The 17006-nt window shown below is 40.8% G+C and overlaps 1 protein-coding gene across 2 annotated transcripts in view; it reads left to right on the forward strand.

Annotated features, from left to right (window-relative positions):
- The window catches only part of TMEM163 (transmembrane protein 163), a 161173-nt gene that overhangs the window by 83673 nt on the left and 60494 nt on the right, over positions 1-17006 (forward strand). For both annotated transcript variants that reach the window (XM_039494027.1, XM_039494026.1), the window contains exons 3-4: positions 3922-3965; positions 5496-5587. In XM_039494027.1, the coding sequence (XP_039349961.1) occupies positions 3922-3965; positions 5496-5587 (136 nt within the window). The remainder of the gene's footprint in view (positions 1-3921; positions 3966-5495; positions 5588-17006) is intronic.

Genomic DNA, 17006 nt, shown 5'->3' on the forward strand with positions numbered 1-17006 from the left:
AAAGCTGAGGGTGCTTTAGCTCTAATTGATTGTTTGGCTTGGAAAGAATGACAAATGGGCCTTTATTGCTATTAGAAAACCAATAAGTAATTAAAGAATAAAAAAAAATATTTTTCAGCTGTTTAAAATGTTGATTGCTACTTTTATTATTCTGGCATTCCACCCTGCAGCTGCATTTTAGCACCTCAGGGTCTGCCAAGATCTGGCAGTATATCAATCTGTCTCCAGCAGAAAAGCAAGGGGAGCTTTTAACACTGTCATCCCTGAGCTAATGTTTGTTTTCATTTGCTTATGGTTTCATGTTTCTAAAGTGACGTGTTGCTGAAGTTTGATGGAGTTGTGTCTGTAAGCATGCATGCACAGGTGGGCAGGTGCACACCTACACACACTCGCTCTCTCTCTTCAGGTTCCAGCCACTTGCCACCTCTTGCCACTTCCAGCCACACCTCTCTGTGTACAATACCACACTGCAGTTAGGATCATTTGATGTGTTTGAATTGACAGCTCCCTGCTGTAACCTGAAGATGCAGACAGAGGGGCATCCTTGGTGAGGACCTCTTGCCTCTGGAAATCATTCTCTTCTTGAGCCATGAGAGCCTGGATTTGATCTCCTTCAAAACACGCTACAAGACTTACCTGTTTCCTGTATGGGTCGGCAGGACATCAGAGGATAAACGAAATAGAGGCCATTTTGGATCAAGGAAGGTTGTCAGGAGGTCTACTTTTAACATTTGTATAAGATCAAATTATTAAGAATTTTTCTTAAGTGCTAGGTATTTTATTTTATTTTATTCCATACTATATCTTTGTTATGTGCCTAGAGCTTGGTGCAACTGGAGAAAACTGAAATTAGTACAAAGAGCTATAGTGGGAACCCTCTCACAGCTGTCCACTTCTTCCTCAATCAATTTCCCACCCTCTGTAGCAGACTAAACCCTCTATTTATTCTTCTCCTACCTCCAGCAAGCCTCAAGACTATTCCCTTCTTACCTTAGATACACCATAATGTTGTACCCAGGGCCTGGTCTAGGAATGAGGCAAGCCAGTCATCTGGGGGAGAGGTTTGCCTTTTTCTAAGCTGTGAAAATGACTACAAACTACGATCGTGGACCATTCACAAGCATAGCTCACAACAAGTTCACTGAACTTTCAAGCCAAGGCACATTTCAAGTAGGGTGAGGTTCAGTGTAAAGTATCAGTAGAGTGCTACATAACCTTGCTAAAACTCATGGTGCTCAGAAAACATACATCATGTTTGGCTGGTTTGGCGCAAAATGTTAACATTCCAAATCAATAAAGTTTCTTTTCTATGTTGATGTCCATTTTTGTGACCGTTGCCTTGGTAATTTACAAATGCAGCTAAAACCAACCATCTAATGCCTCTACTTTGCTAAAACTATGATGCATAGTATTTCCATGTATTATCATTTAAATTATATTAATACTCCTAACACTGTTAATAGTTATAACTTAAAATATTTCACAAACTAACTTTCCTTGAGACACCTCTGGGAGATCAGTAAGTATTACAGTATTGCCACCTCCAAGCTTACAACCAACATGCCAGACAAATGCCAGATATGGTGAGACTTGCAATAAAATCCTAAATAAAAACACCATGTTACAGATATGAAAGCTGAGGCAGAGAAGTCAAGTGATCTGCTCCAGGCTGAGGTTGAAGTCACAGTCCATGCTGGGGTTTGAACACAGGAGCTTCTGGCTCCAACGCCTGTGCTCAGTCCATTAATCCCACACTTATACAAGTATCATCACTTACACTGGATATTCATGCAGCAAGATAAGAAGACTCATTAGAGTTAATGGTAATTATGAGTGTAAATTCCTGCCCATGGGTCTGGGGATAATAGTAAATTTGTCCCTCTGTTTAGGTTTATTGTTAATGTTAACTAAAAAGAATAAAGGAACTTTCTTTTAACATAGGACCCGTACTGCTGCCCTTTCTCCTGTTAATTTGTATTGACCTACTCTGCAAATAGGAATCAATGGTGCTAATAAGTGGGAGTAAGCATGGCAGAATCAGGCCCATAGAAATTAGCATACTGGTCCGCAGGAAGTACAATATAGAATTTATTTATAGTATAACTAATAAACAACAATGATGCAGTACTTCATATTTATGTACTCCATTTCATCCAGAAAAATCCCAGAAACATTTTATAAACTACAGAGTAGAAGGATCACTTAACACTGAAATGCAGCAGATACTTTTTTGTCAGTTAGGGTTGTCAGGCATCTGGTTTTTGAAATGCTCGGTCAAAAAGGGACCTCTGGGTTGCTAAAAGTCTGGCTGGCCGCAGTGCCGGGGGGGAAGGCAGGCTCCACGCCTGGCTCAGCATGGCTCCCGGGAAGTGGAAGGGAACCATGGTCAATGGGAGCTGCAGGGGTCATGCCTGCGTGTGGGGTAGCACACAAAGTCCCCTGGCCACCCCTCCATCTAGGAGCTGGAGGGACACATCGCCGCTTCCCGGGAGCTGCCTGAGGTCAGCGGCGCCCGAAGCCCTCACCCCAAACCCCCTCCTATACCCCAACCCTCTGCCCCAGCTCAGAACCTTCTCACACACCCCACACCCCTGCCCTAGCTCTAAGCCCCCTCTTACACACTGAACCCTTCGGTCACAGCCCAGAGCCCCCTCCTCCACCCCAAACTCATCATCCCCAGCCCCACCACAGAGCCTGCACCCCAAGCTGGAGCCCTCAGCCCCCCCCATACCCCAACCCCCTGCCACAGCCTGGTGAAAATGAGCAAGTGAGCGAGGGTGTGGGAAAGTGAGTGACAGAGGGGGGGGTGGAGTGAGCAGGGTCGGGGCCTTGGAGAAGGGGTGGGGAAGGGGGGTGGGGCAAGGGTGTTCAGTTTTCTGCAATTAGAAAGTTGGCAACCTTACTGTCAGTGTCCAACAATTTCTACATCAGAAAGTGAGGAAAGGCCACTGCAGACTGAATGGAGACATGCAGAATATAAATACCTAAATTACAATGTGGACAGGATACAAGAGTTAACAGACACACCTATGCTTGAAACAAGCATCATGTGATCTTTAAAGGCTGTTGGTGATCAGAACTAGATCTGGTCTAAAATTTTCTGAAAAAAGTTTTCCACGGGAAAATGCTGATTCAATGGAATTGACACTTTTCACAGGGACTGGTCAACTTTTGATGGAAACTTACCTGCCTGGTTTTCTACTAGTCTCTCCACCAACCAGGTAGCTGGTGGATGGGTTGTCCAGCTTTCTGAGATCCCTAGCTACCCAGGAGCTGGGTGGCTGGGGACTCCTGGACTCCTCAGACTGCCCAGGCCAGCTCTCTGGCTCCCTGGGTGGCCTGTTAGATTGCCTGGCTCCATGGTTTTTCTGCCAACAAGCTCGTCCAGCAGCCAGGGAGCCAGCTGAGAAGCTAGCTTACCAGCCAGCCCAGAAATTTTGGAAAAATTCTATTTTGGTCCTTGCAAAATGGATATTTTGCCAAAAATTCTGCATTTTGGGCTTTTCATTCTGATTTGGAACTAAAAAAAGAATTCAAATGCAAAAGTTTCTATGGGACAGAATTTCTGGTTCCTGCACAGCTTTGGTTAGAACCTCATCTGAAAGGCAGCACTTCCAGCAGCATAGCGCCCCTGAATGTCATGCTTGGGCATTGGCCCAGTACCATCTTGGAAGAAAGAGGGCCACTTACTGGCTCACCACACCAATCCCTATAGCATGTGTGCCTTCCCCTATGTCTTTGTATGTGAATTGAAAGAAGCACAGCCCATTCCTGCAAACTGGTTTTGCAGCTAATTAATACTCTAACTTGTTTTCTAACTTGTTTTTTTTCTTCTTTTCAAAGTGCAACTCTTCTCTTAGATGAAAGAAAATATCCAAGAGACGTTTTAAATTATGCTAAATAATATTTTCTTTCTTTTAGCTGTCTCCATAATGAGGTATAGTGCATCATCATTTGGATTTGCTGTAAGTAATCTTACAATTTAAATATGTTTCACAGTGAGATGTTATGTTGCATGCTGTTTCTGAACTCTCACCACAATTTTTCTTAGCTAAGGAGTGCATCCAGGTGTAGTAAAAGAAAATCAGTGACTAACCAGAAAGATCATTGTTTAAACCTGATCATAGAAGTAATATGTAAAAGTGTTAGGGTGGTCTGCTTTCAATTCCTAGCAGACAAAGGCATTCATATCAATGCTAAAATCTTATGCTGATGGACGCTATAGAAAAAGCTAAGAGGAAGAGGTATTACAAACCAGAACCAATTTTCCATTGCAAGGCCCTGCAGCATATTCATCCCCCATGCAGGCGTAGATCTGAGGTCCCAACTTCATTTGTGAAATCCTGTCCCAATCAAAGGGCTGGTCTAGACTTGGGAGGACGGGGGGGAGGGGGGGCGGAAGTTGAAGTATCTTAGTTCAACTTACCTGGCTGTCCTCATGGCGGCGAGTTGACTGCCACGATGCCCCCATCGACTGTGCTTACTCCTCCTGCCGAGGTGGAGTACGGGTGTCGATTAGCGGCTCGATTTATCGCGTCTAGACGAGACATGATAAATCGATCCCCGATACATTGAAGCCTACCCGCTGATCCGGCGGGTAGTACAGATGTGCCCAAAGTCAATGTCAAAACTCCCATTGACTTCACTGGCACTAGGATGTCATCTTTGGTCTCTAAAAATCACTACTATTTTTCAATTTGCAGTTGAACACTAATATATTCTCAGCAGAGATTAACTGTAGAGAAAACATTCCTAATTAAATGAAAAACAACTTGAAAGTCAAATATTTTGTATTTTGTTGTGAACTTGAAACTGGGACTGTTTCTGTGAAAAATTTGAGTTGGGTGTGTGAATTATTCTGGGCATAGAGTAGAAAGATCAATCAACTCACCACTAAAATGCAGTATATACATTGTCAAGGTCCAGGAGTTTCTACATCAGAAAGTGAGAAAATGTGTAATGGGCCAGTATTGAGCTGAGATGGCACTGTATCAAAAACCTGTAAAAAAATTAATGTTTTTAAGTGTTGTGAATGTGAAGATTTTGCCAAAGATGTGGCGTAAAGTGAAATTAGATGAAATTCCTTTGCAAAGTTCTGTTAAACAAAAGTTGTCAATTTGTAGGACAAGTCACTGAACAGGTGTAGGACAGGTGCCCTTTTTCTTTTCGACATTGTACAAGAAATATTAGTATTGTAAATATTGTGGTGACCACATTATTGCAAGAATTATTTTTTTAGCCAAGTAACTCTGCATGCTGGTGGATTATAGACAAAGCTCTTTCCATGATTGACTGGCTGAAGTCTGATATAAACTGTTGTGTAATGATACCCAGTAAAAGAAATAAAGGTCATTTAAATGAATGTAAATCCTGCTTTCATTAAAATGATTTAGTTGGAGCTGCTTTGTGCCCCACAGCATGATTACAGATGCATTGCTTTAACTACAGTACACCTTAATAACCCACAAAAGCAATTGACTCTGTATTCTTTTCAGTTTGATGCGATACTGGATGTTTTGTCATCAGTGATAGTTCTGTGGCGTTACAACAATGCAGCCGCTGTACATTCGGCACACAGGGAATACATGTAAGTAAATGTACCTGTTTTTCACTCTGACAGAAGACTGCAGAGCCTTTGCGATGAAGCCATGATTTTATAGCAGTGACAAGGACAAAAATTCTAAGATGCCAATAAATTTTCATTTTATTTTCATTCAGTTTATGGTCACAAACTTGCAGCCTTAACTCAAACCAACCTCCCGCCATGAAAATGGTTCCACATCATCATTTCATTTAAGATGATGAGGGCTCTCTATGTTTCTCTTTGAAGGATCACGTGAGATGATCTGTAATTGCAACCAGCATTGAATTTGCAAATCTTTTGTTTCCCATCTCAACTCATTATTCACACTAGGATGAGTTTCTAGTATTTGATGCTTGTGTTTTACTTGTTTTTCACCATAACAAAACTGGGGTCTGATCTTTCAGGTGCTGAGCACCCTCAACTCTCATTAACATCATTAGGAGTTGAGGTTGCATAACCCCTGATGGGATTGGGCCTGGGGTTAGCCAAATGATAGGTGGATAACTATGTAATCTAACTACTGTATCCCATGCAAACACACATGCAAACTGTTTTTAGCAGCACCTACTGCTGATGTGACGATTAAGTGTTTTTCATCATCTACATGTAATTTTAACAACAAATTAGCACCTGCATATTTGCAGTAACTAGTTGTAAGGATCTGAAGTGTGCAAATGTAATGGTTCTGGCATGAACAATATGGACACAATTCCTTTCTCCAATCTGCAGTGCACCCAGTCACAGTGATGATTCCCACTGTGTCTTCTTCACTGGCTGACAATGTGGAATTCCCATCGTCAATGCATGTGACAATTGCAGAAGATTCAGTAAAGATTAGCAAAGTAATTATGGTTTGACACAGCACATCAGCAAGAATTTCTGATGGACTAATTATAGTGCACATTTCTTTCAAAAATGGGTGCCTAAAGTTAGGCTAACTTCATACTTAGGCATCTAAACAAGTATTGGCCAGTGTTCTTTAAATACACAACTCAGGGCCGCCCAGAGGATTCACGGGGCCTGGGGCCTGGGGTCTTTGCCGGCAGGGGGCTCCCGCTTTGGCGGTAATTCAGTGGCGAGGTGTCCTTCCGCTCCGGGTCCTACTGCTGAAGTGCCCCGAAGACCCATGGCGGGAGCCCTCCGCCGCCGAATTACCGCCGAAGACCTGGCACTTCGGTGGCGGGTCCTGCTTTGGCGGTAATTCGGTGGCGGGGGGTCCTTCAGCCCTGGAGCAGAAGGACCCCCCCGCCGCCGAATTGCCGATGACCCGGAGTGGAAGAAGATCCTGGGGGGGCCCCTGCGGGGCCCGGGGCAAATTCCCACTTGCCCCCCCCTCTGGGCGGCCCTGCACAAACTACAGTTTCTGTGCCAGGCTACCAGAGCAAAAAGGAAGCTGTGAAGTCTACACCGACAATGCTCCCTTTTTGCAACTAAAGACCACGAAGGGCTGCAGTACTTATTCATAAAAATAAATCAGGATTGAATTTGGCTTAATGTCAACAGAGCAACAGAAAACATTTTTCACACACAATATTCTGGAGAGGGAAAGATGATTTGAAAATGGGAGAAAATTATTGGGTTCTTTTGCCAGAGCATTTTGTGTGTGTGTATATTTTGGCTCTTCCTCCTCCCTTTCGCAAAGCCTCAGCCTATAAAAAGTGATGAAAATTTAAACCCAGCTTCAATGGCCCTTAGATAAATCTCAGTTATCCTCTATGGATCCCATTTAATTATCCTCCTTGGTGGGTTTTTGAGGGCCCCAGAAGCTCCTTAGCCCAACACAGCATAGGACTCTAGATCTAAACACTGAGCTTTTCAGTTGAAAAGCCTTATAAAAGTTTTGTCTTGAGATGTTACCTTCAGAAACAGGTGACGAAAATTAATCTTCCTGCATAAATTTGGATTTATTGCCCAGTTCCAGCATGCCTTGGTTTTATGGAATCCTCTAAGATTCCCTTCAGTATTTAGTTAACATCTCTAAGAAATTCCCATCTGCTGGGTTTTTTCAGTATGAGTGTAGTGTGCCTTATAAAATAAAATAAAATAAAATAAAATAAATAAGTCTCAATATAAAACAACAATCAACATGTCTTCAAGCTAGGGATGTATACAGGCAAAATGGCAAATATATTTTGCTTTTTTAAACTTATTTTTAATTTGCCTTCAAGTAACTTCCATGCTTTAGATAAAACCATACTAATAGGATGGGATTATTGGTCATGCCTTCTAAAGCAAGACATCTAATGTTACATGATGGTATCAATATTAAGCAAAAGAACATTACCATAGCTTGAACATTTTTATTGTTGGATGGGTGATCTGGTTATCTCTGTGATTTCACTCTGTAGCTCCTAGAACTGGCAGATGTTATGGACCATGCAGGAGGGGCAATTGCAGCTGTAAATCACAAAGACAACTCCTAGGGTGTCCGGTTTTCCTGGGAGTAACATCTCTAATTTCCTGTTGTATTTAATCTTGAAAGATTATGTATGAAATGATTTTTCCTCCACGTTGGGGAAAAAAGGAGACTTGTGTGTTGTTTGAGCCCCGCAGGTTATTTATTGCTATTGTAAATAGCCCTTGCCTCATACGCTCATAACGGCTCTTGTTCTTTTACCATCCTGAAAAGCAGTAGCAATTGTTTTTCTGTGTGTTCGTGTGCCAATAGGGAAATGTGACTCCTGAGTTTTGTAAGGTACGTCCTTCTGCTAGTTGATGCCCCTGCCCTCTGAGGAATGTTGGAAATTCATGTGAGAGCTCAAGTTATGCGGCGCATTATTCATGTTTAAGCATGCTTAGCCACAGGTGTGTCCCACCAGGGTGGCACTTGCCTACACAGAACTTCTTTGACTATTTTTGCACTAATTCTGACCACCTTACTCATGCATATATTTTGAAGTAAGTGATGCTATTTGCCTGAGTAAAGTGAGAAAGATTCAACCCTTTATTGGCATGCCTTCATTTGTAGGTCCACCTACTCTTGTAAGTGATTGAATTAAATACACATTGGTGAATGTGTGTGTGGGTGTATTAACCTCTTTGAAGATTCTTCTTCACTCACTGGCATTTCTTGGCAGCAGCTAACGAACAGTTTTGTGTGCTCTATATACCGTTTTTGAGCCTTGCACCAGGGGCTGAGCCAAAGTTCACTGAAATCAGCCCATTGACTTCAACAGGCTTTGGATCGAAACCAAGTGGTCAGTGCTTGGCAAATCCAGTCCAAACTGTCCAAATTTGCTGACTTTTTTTTTGTCAGAGACAAATTAAAGACACAAAGGATTAAAAAGCATAAGAAAAAATACAGAGGGAAAAGAGCCCTGCACATATTTATAGATTCATTGATTATGAGGCCAAAAGGAACCATTAAATTGTCTAGTCTGACCGCCTACATATTCCAGGCCATTAAATTTCATCCAGTTACTCCTGTATTGAGCCCAGTAACTTGGTTAAAGCCGTCTAGAAAGGCCTCCAGTCTTTATCTGAAGACATCAAGAGATGGAGAATCTACCACTTACCTGAATAGTTTGTTCCAGAAGTTCATCACTCTCACTGTTAATTTTTTTGGGCTTGATTTCTAATTTGAATTTATCTGTCTTCAGCTTCCAGCCATGGTGTAGAAGAAATTCAATAAATGTACTAAAACATTGAAACATGAAAGAACTGTGTAATCAAAGAATCCAGAAACATAGACAGACGAAAAGAAATGCCTACTGAAATTTTAAAGCATTCCATAGCAGAGCACAAAACAAAAACAATAGCAGGCTGTCATTTTTCTTCTGTTTAGTGAGCCAAACTCTGCCTTGTGTTAAACCTATACAATCCTGTTGATTTCACTGAGGTTGTAGCGTTATAACTGATGTTAGAATTTGGCCTATAGAGTTTAGTTCAAAAGATTTCACACTTTCTACTACAGTGTTCATTTTCTCTCTGAAGACAAGAAAAACCCTTTGTAACAATGGTTAGGTATACAGGTGAATAGAAATGGATACTGCATGTCTTTGCTGATTCTCACAATCATTCACATGTAGCTGCTGCTTAATGAAGTATAACTCACCTGTTGGATTCTACTTTTTCTAAAGATGATGTGATAGAGATGGCCTGATAAATTGAAGTGTGCAATCAACCTTGCAAAATTCTACTCTAATAAAATATCACTAGAGTTTTTTTCTTTGTTTATTTTGTGTTTTCAGCATCACGGGAAAGGGTAGATGGGTACATTGGGTGTCTGGTAAATTATAATGAAAAAATTACAAAGTTATTTTCTAATTCTACCAGGGAACCTTGCAAATATGGCGGGTATCCTCAGAAACTGGGTTTTTCCAAAAAGATTAAATCTATGAGCTTCTAAGCCATATCAGCCACTCAGTTTCAGTCTGTCCAGCACCCCACTGGGAAAAAATGCATAGCTGGTACATTTTTGCCGTTTAGTCATTTTATCATTTTTCCAGTTTGTCAGTCAAATAAAATAGCCTGTTAATTAGGCTCTAGCCTTATAGGCTTTAATTGAAGTGATAGATCTTGAAGAGATCAAGCACTGGGAAAGGCAAGACAGCTAGGAAGAGTGTCTTAGAATTATTCTGAGTATATGATTCATTAGTTCTTGATTTGCTTAGCATGACCTGCTGAGCTGCATATAAATGTACAAGGAAAATTAGAGCTGCTGAAAAAGTCATCAAGAAAGCAAATAATCAGGAAGTCCAAGACAGGAAAAAAAGAGGACTGAAATAACTAGGTTACCTGGGAAAAGATTGGTAATCCAAAGAAACAAGAAGACTGAAAGCACTGATAAAGAAGGGTCATTGCAATTTTTTGCATTTTCTTCATGTGCGGAAAAAGGGAAAGGAAGGGGAATAGTCCCTCATTTAGAACATACCAATCCCCGGTTATAGACCTTTGAAGGACCGTAGATGTAAAAGAGAGAAAAGACCCAGAAGTCATCTACTCCATCCTCTGGCTGTTTAGGATTGCTTCGTACAATATAGACTGTTGTGTCTGTACTAGCTTTAAATGATTCAAGTGATGGAGCTTCCACCCTTTCCTGTCTAGACTCTTTTACTGTCTTGATCTCACTGCAAGGGAAGCGTTTTCCTTTCTTAGTTTTCTAAACTCCCCTTTTCTTAATTTCAGTCCATCACTCCTATTTATATCCTCCGTGGGGCACTCCAAATGATGCCTTTCATACAACGAATGTCCCACTTCCTCAACAATTCATATTCATTGACTTCATGATAATGGGCTTGATCCTGGGAAATGCTGAGCACCCTCTACTCCTATAAATGTTGAGAGAAATGGAGGGTGCTCAGCATCTCTCAGGATCAGTTATAGCTGACATCCAGGAAATAAAACAAATAGGTTTTTTTTCCCCCAAACTCTAGCCAACTAATCCCAAGACAGTAAAAATATAATGAAGCCATTGGCAGTGAGAGTACTTTGGCCAACTCTAGGTTATAGGCTTTGTGATAAGGGGATTTATGTGCATTGCTCTGCTGACAGACCCAATATCATACAGTTGAACACCTGTAAAGAACTGCCAGAAGCCTGCAATTCCATCCAGGCACTTGAATCACTATGCACCTAGAAAGCTGCACTAGCAGTTCAGGCAGCACTAGCCTATGTGAACTGAAGCAATAGCAGGGGAAAATTATTACAATGCAACCAAGCAATTGAATAAATACTTTAAAAAAAACCCAGGAATTTACAATCCAATCAGTGAAACACACACACGCCCATGACTCAAACCAAACGCTTCTCTTGACGGTGGAAATGTTTGGCTCAGGACCCCACTCCACAGGCTCCACGCTTTCCCATTATTGCCCCTCCTCACCTGAAATGGTAGGAGGTCTGGGGGGAAAGAGACAGAGCACCAGTTTGGTATTTTCCCAGGAGCTCTTGCACCAGTGCTGTCTGCTTCCTCATCAGCAGCCAGTTTCTTTGGGGAATGGTTTATTAGTATTGCTCCTTCCAAGCTACTTACTATTTATCTAGCTCCTACCTTTGGTCTACGGCTCCCTTTCCTTTATTTTTTGAGCAATTCACAGTCCTTACTGTATCTCTCCCCACAATATCCCGGTGAGGTAGGGAAGTGCTATTGTTCCCATTTTACAAATGGGAAACTGAGGCACAAAGCAATTATTATATAGTTCTGTTTTGACTTTTTTAAATGTAAAAGGCATATGGGAGTTTATATCCCAGAGTTCCCTGTGAAATCCCACAGCACCAAGAGCCTTACTCCCACCACCACCAGTGCACTTGGGCTCCAGCCCAAGCGGGAACACCTATATTGCTATTTTTGGCCCTGCAGCTCAAGCCCCATGAACCCAAATCAGTTGATCTGGGCTCTCAGACTTGCTGCTGTGGGGTTTTTGTTTTGTGTAGATGTACCCCTAGTGACTCAGACTGAGATGCTATGAAAGATCAGACAGAAAATTCCCTTTAGTTCCACAAAACAAAAATGTTTCCCATACAGCATGATCTAAGCTAAAAAAAGCTATTAGTGTTAGGCCAAGAGAAGGTGTTAGCAGCTCCCACATGGAAACTGCACTTGAGATCACAGGATTTAAAGGAGGATATTTAAAGTGGAAAACTAGGAGACAGAGATATTCAGGAGACAGTGAAACAAAGAAAACACATTTTGAATGATCTTTAATATCTCATTTCCTAAATAGTTTTGGAGGTATATATACAACTACTTGGCATTCTGATCACTCTGTATATAAGACAGTGGATGACATAATACTTTGTCAGGCTCAGATGTGTTCATTTATGAGCATGATACCAGCTTATTTCCCAAAATGAAAACCTCTTTCTTGAGACAGATTGTCACAACTGTGGTCAAACTGAATGACGTTTTTTTTCAGAGATAGGAAAAGCTAAATATGTTGCCATAATATACTTATATATATTAGACTTATGTAAGGTATTTGCCTTTGTACCACCCAGCATTCAATTAGATACAAAAATGAATGTAGCACATATTAAATAGATTAAAAGCTGGTTAAGTGATACATCTCAGAAAGGTTATTGTAAATGGGGAACCATCAACAAATGGAGTCATTTTCCATGTTATCTAATATCTCTAACACTGATCTGGAAGAAAATGTAAAATCATTGTTGGTAAAACTTGCAGAGGACACAAAAATTGGTGGAGTGGTAAATAGTGACAAGTCAGTTCCACAGAGTGATCGAGATCTCTTGTCAAGTGAGGCTAATTAACCATTGGAACCCCTTTGCTGTCACCTGAAGTCTTTAAGGAAGACTGGACATCTTTCTAAAATATATTCTGTAGCTCAACCAGAAGTTATAGGCTTGATACAGGAATCATTTGGTGACGTTCTATGCCCCGTGTTATGTAGGATGTAAGTTTAGATGAGCATAATTATCCATTGGGGTTGTAAAAATCTGCAATTCCCTGGCATTGTTATGACATTGTCATGTTATAAAGTTTTTACAGTTGTGTTTTTGGGTAAGTAATCCTAATAAAGTCCTATATTAGCAGGATTGCTGTAAACAAGCCACAAGAAGTAATTCTTTCACTCTACTCACCACTGATAAGGCCCCAACAGGCATACTATGTCCAGTTCTGGGCGCCACATTTCAGGAAGGATGTGGACAAATTGGAGAAAGTCCAGAGGAGAGCGACAAAAATGATGAAAGGTCTAGAAAACATGACCTGTGAGGAGAGTGAAAAAAATGGGTTTGTTTAAAAAAAAAAAAGGTAATAATTGGAGATATACCAATCTCCTAGAACTGGAAGGGACTTTGAAAGGTCATCAAGTCCAGCCCCCTTCCTTCACTAGCAGGACCAATTTTTGCCCCAGAACCCTAAGTGGCCTCCTCAAGGATTGAACTCAACCCTGGGTTTAGCAGGCCAATGCTCAAACCACTGAGCTATCCCTCCCCTTAATCTGGAGAAGAGTGAGGGGGAACATGATAATAGTCTTCAAGTATGTGAAAAGTTGTTATAAAAAGGAGGGTGATAAATTGTTTTCTTTAATCACTGAGGACAGGACAAGAAGCAATGGGCTTAAATTGCAGTGAGGGAGATTTAGGACATTAGGAAACACTTCCTAACTCTCAGGGTAGTTAAGCACTGGAACAAATCTTTACCCCAGGGATTTTCTTTAGAGAACAATTAAGGTCATGTTTTTTGTGGCTAGAAGCAACCACTAATGTTCATCTATTTTGATCTCCTATGTAACACAGCGCAAAAAACCCTCTACCAGTAATTTCTGAATCAAGCCCATAACTTCTGTTTGAACTATAGCACATTGTTTAGAAATATGTCCAGTCTTGACTTAAAGACTGCAAGAGATGGAGAATTCACTGGATCCCTAGGTAAGCTGTTCCAATAATTAATTGCCTTCACTGTTAAAAATCTGCACCTTATTTCTAGTCTGACTTTATCTAGCTCAGGGGTCGGCAACCTTTCAGAAGTGGTGTGATGAGTCTTCATTTATTCACTCTAATTTAAGGTTGCACATGCCAGTAATACATTTTAACGTTTTTAGAAGGTCTCTTTCTATAAGTCTATAATATATCACTAAACTATTGTTATATGTAAAGTAAATAAGGTTTTTTAAATGTTTAAGAAGCTTCATTTAAAATTAAATTAAAATGCAGAGCCCACCGGACCGGTGGCCAGGACCCAGGCAGTGTGAGTGCCACTGAAAATCAGCTCGTGTGCCGCTTCAACTTCCAACCTTTGGATTTTGTTCTGCCTTTTTCGTGCTGCACAAAAGAGCGGTCTACTATTGGCAGTCACCAGTGAGAATCCAGTATCCATGGGGCCCACTGCTGGTTGATCTTGAGAGAACCTTTTCCCCAATGACCGCGCTCTGCTACAACCTATATGCAAAGAAATAGCTCTCTGTTTCTCTGATTTTTCTTTCCATTGGCTTCCTGCTTATTGTGCCAGGAAGAAAAGCAGATATCATTCTGACAGTCTATTAGGACTTTATATGAAGTAAAGGAGCAGAGGTTTGTGAGAGTACATAATTTGAGACAAGATGTTAAAAATGATCTAATTATATTTTCAGTTTAATGTTCAGGGAACTGAAAACTGGTTTAAATGATGTGATGAATCAAATCACAAATAATAAATATCGCAAAACATCAGAGAGGCCAGACCACATTAAGGATTTTTGGATCATATTCTGTTTAGGAATAGATTAAAAAATGCCCAACTCTAGATTATAAATTTTCTAATTGCCCTGCAATTGGTCTAATATTTGACCTGAAGTTGGGTCTATCATACATATTTCAGTCTTAACAAATGAGCACTGTTATGTTTGTATATTATTGTATGAAAGGAATCATTTAAATTCAATCATAACATTTACAATATCTGTCACATCCACAGAAAATATGGGTTACTTTAGCTATGCTGTGCATGTGAGAAACAAGTGATGCACAGATGGCAAAATCCACACCCACCCACGATTAAGGGCACATCTCTGAGTATAGAAGAGTAACACCTTATAATGAGCTAATAAACTGGCTGAATGATCACCTGGAAAAGTATCAAATTTATGAAGATTTTCTACAAAACAGAATAGCTAAGAAAGGAAAACAACTAGACTCCGCAGTTCTTGCCTAATTCTTAATTGCCATGAATGGGGCTTTGACTTAAGATCTAATGACCCACAACTGCAAACAGTAGCACTGAGATCTCTATCAAGCATTCTTAAAACTGCAATACCCACCTGGTGAAGTGAAGAAACAGATTTACAGAGCCAGAAGGGTACCCAGAAGTCACCTACTACAAGACAGGCCCAACAAAGAAAGTACCAGAACGCCACTAGCTGTCACCTACAGCCCCCAACTAAAACCTCTCCAACGCATCATCAGGGATCTACAACCTATCCTGAAGGATGATCCCTCACTCTCACAGACCTTGGGAGACAGGCCAGTCCTCACTTACAGATAGCCCCCCTACCTGAAGCTAATACTCATCAGCAACTACACACCACACAACAAAAACACCAGCCCAGAAACCAAAACCCTGCAACAAATCCCAGTGCCAACTCTATCCACATATCTATTCAAGAGACACCATCATAGGACCTAACCACATCAGCCAGACCATCAGGGGCTCATTCACTTGCACATCTACCAATGTGATATATGCCATCATGTGCCAGCAATGCCCCTCTGTCATGTACATTGGCCAAACTGGACAGTCTCTATGCAAAAGAATAAATGGACACAAATCTGACTTCAGGAATCATATCATTAAAAGACCAGTAGGAGAACACTTCAATCGCCCTGGTCACTCAATAACAGACCTAAAAGTGGCAATTCTTCAACAAAAAAAACTTCAAAAACAGACTCCAACGTGAAACTGCAGAACAGGAATTAATTTGCAAACTGGACACCATCAGATTAGGCCTGAAAAAAGACTGGGAGTGGTTAGGTCATTAGAAAACCTAAGCCCAATACTAATTTCCCCCTACTGTTACTCACACCTTCTTGTTAACTGTCTGAAATGGACCACTCTCATTACCACTTCAGAAATTATTTTTCCTCCCTTGGTATCCTGCTGTCAATTGAATTGTCTCGTTAGACTGACCTCACACTTGGTAAGGCAACTCTCATCTTTTCATGTATTTATACGTGCTCCTGTATTTTCAACTCCATGCATCTGATGAAGTGGGTTCTAGCCCACGAAAGCTTATGCCCAAATCAATTTGTTAGTCTCTAAGGTGCAACAAGGACTCCTCGTCATTTTTGCTGATACAGACTAACACGCCTACCACTCTGAAACCTGAGACCACTTGATGTTAATGGACTTCTCATGGTGGTATGCCTTGGTAATGCAGACCAATTTATATGCAAGGATTGAAGAACCATAGCCTACAAAATCAGAAGTTCCTTCCTACACACTCTTCATTATTCCCTCTTTTTCGTTTCTTGACAAATGTCATAGTTATCTTAAAAACAGGATATTTCCCAGCATAGTTGGACTAGAGACCCATCTTATTCAACTGGGGAGCTTTATAGCTATATTGAGCACCTATTATTAACACTAGTGGGGTGCAACATATTGAGCTTTACAATCACTAAGCTTTGATTCACAGAAGATATTTTATAAATCATTAGTGATTTAACAATTTAGATATAACTTTTTCCTCTCTCTTAAGCCTGGACAGTTGGACTCAACCTAGCTTAAACAATATAAATGTTTTAAAATGTATTCACAATTTCTGTCTTTTCTGTAAAATAAGTGGCATAAAAATACATGATGGTGCACAATGGTATACACAGGTTTTATTGGCACTTCTTTGGATCACCTGTCTTATCACTCATGCCTTAATCTATTACCTCCTATTTATGTCAATAAAAACCTGTAAAGCCAATTACATGTGTATATATATATACACACACACACCCCTGTACATACAGCTACAAAATACAAACACACATT

Source organism: Mauremys reevesii, linkage group 11 (assembly GCF_016161935.1).
Source record: "Mauremys reevesii isolate NIE-2019 linkage group 11, ASM1616193v1, whole genome shotgun sequence".
Classification (NCBI taxonomy): domain Eukaryota; kingdom Metazoa; phylum Chordata; order Testudines; family Geoemydidae; genus Mauremys; species Mauremys reevesii.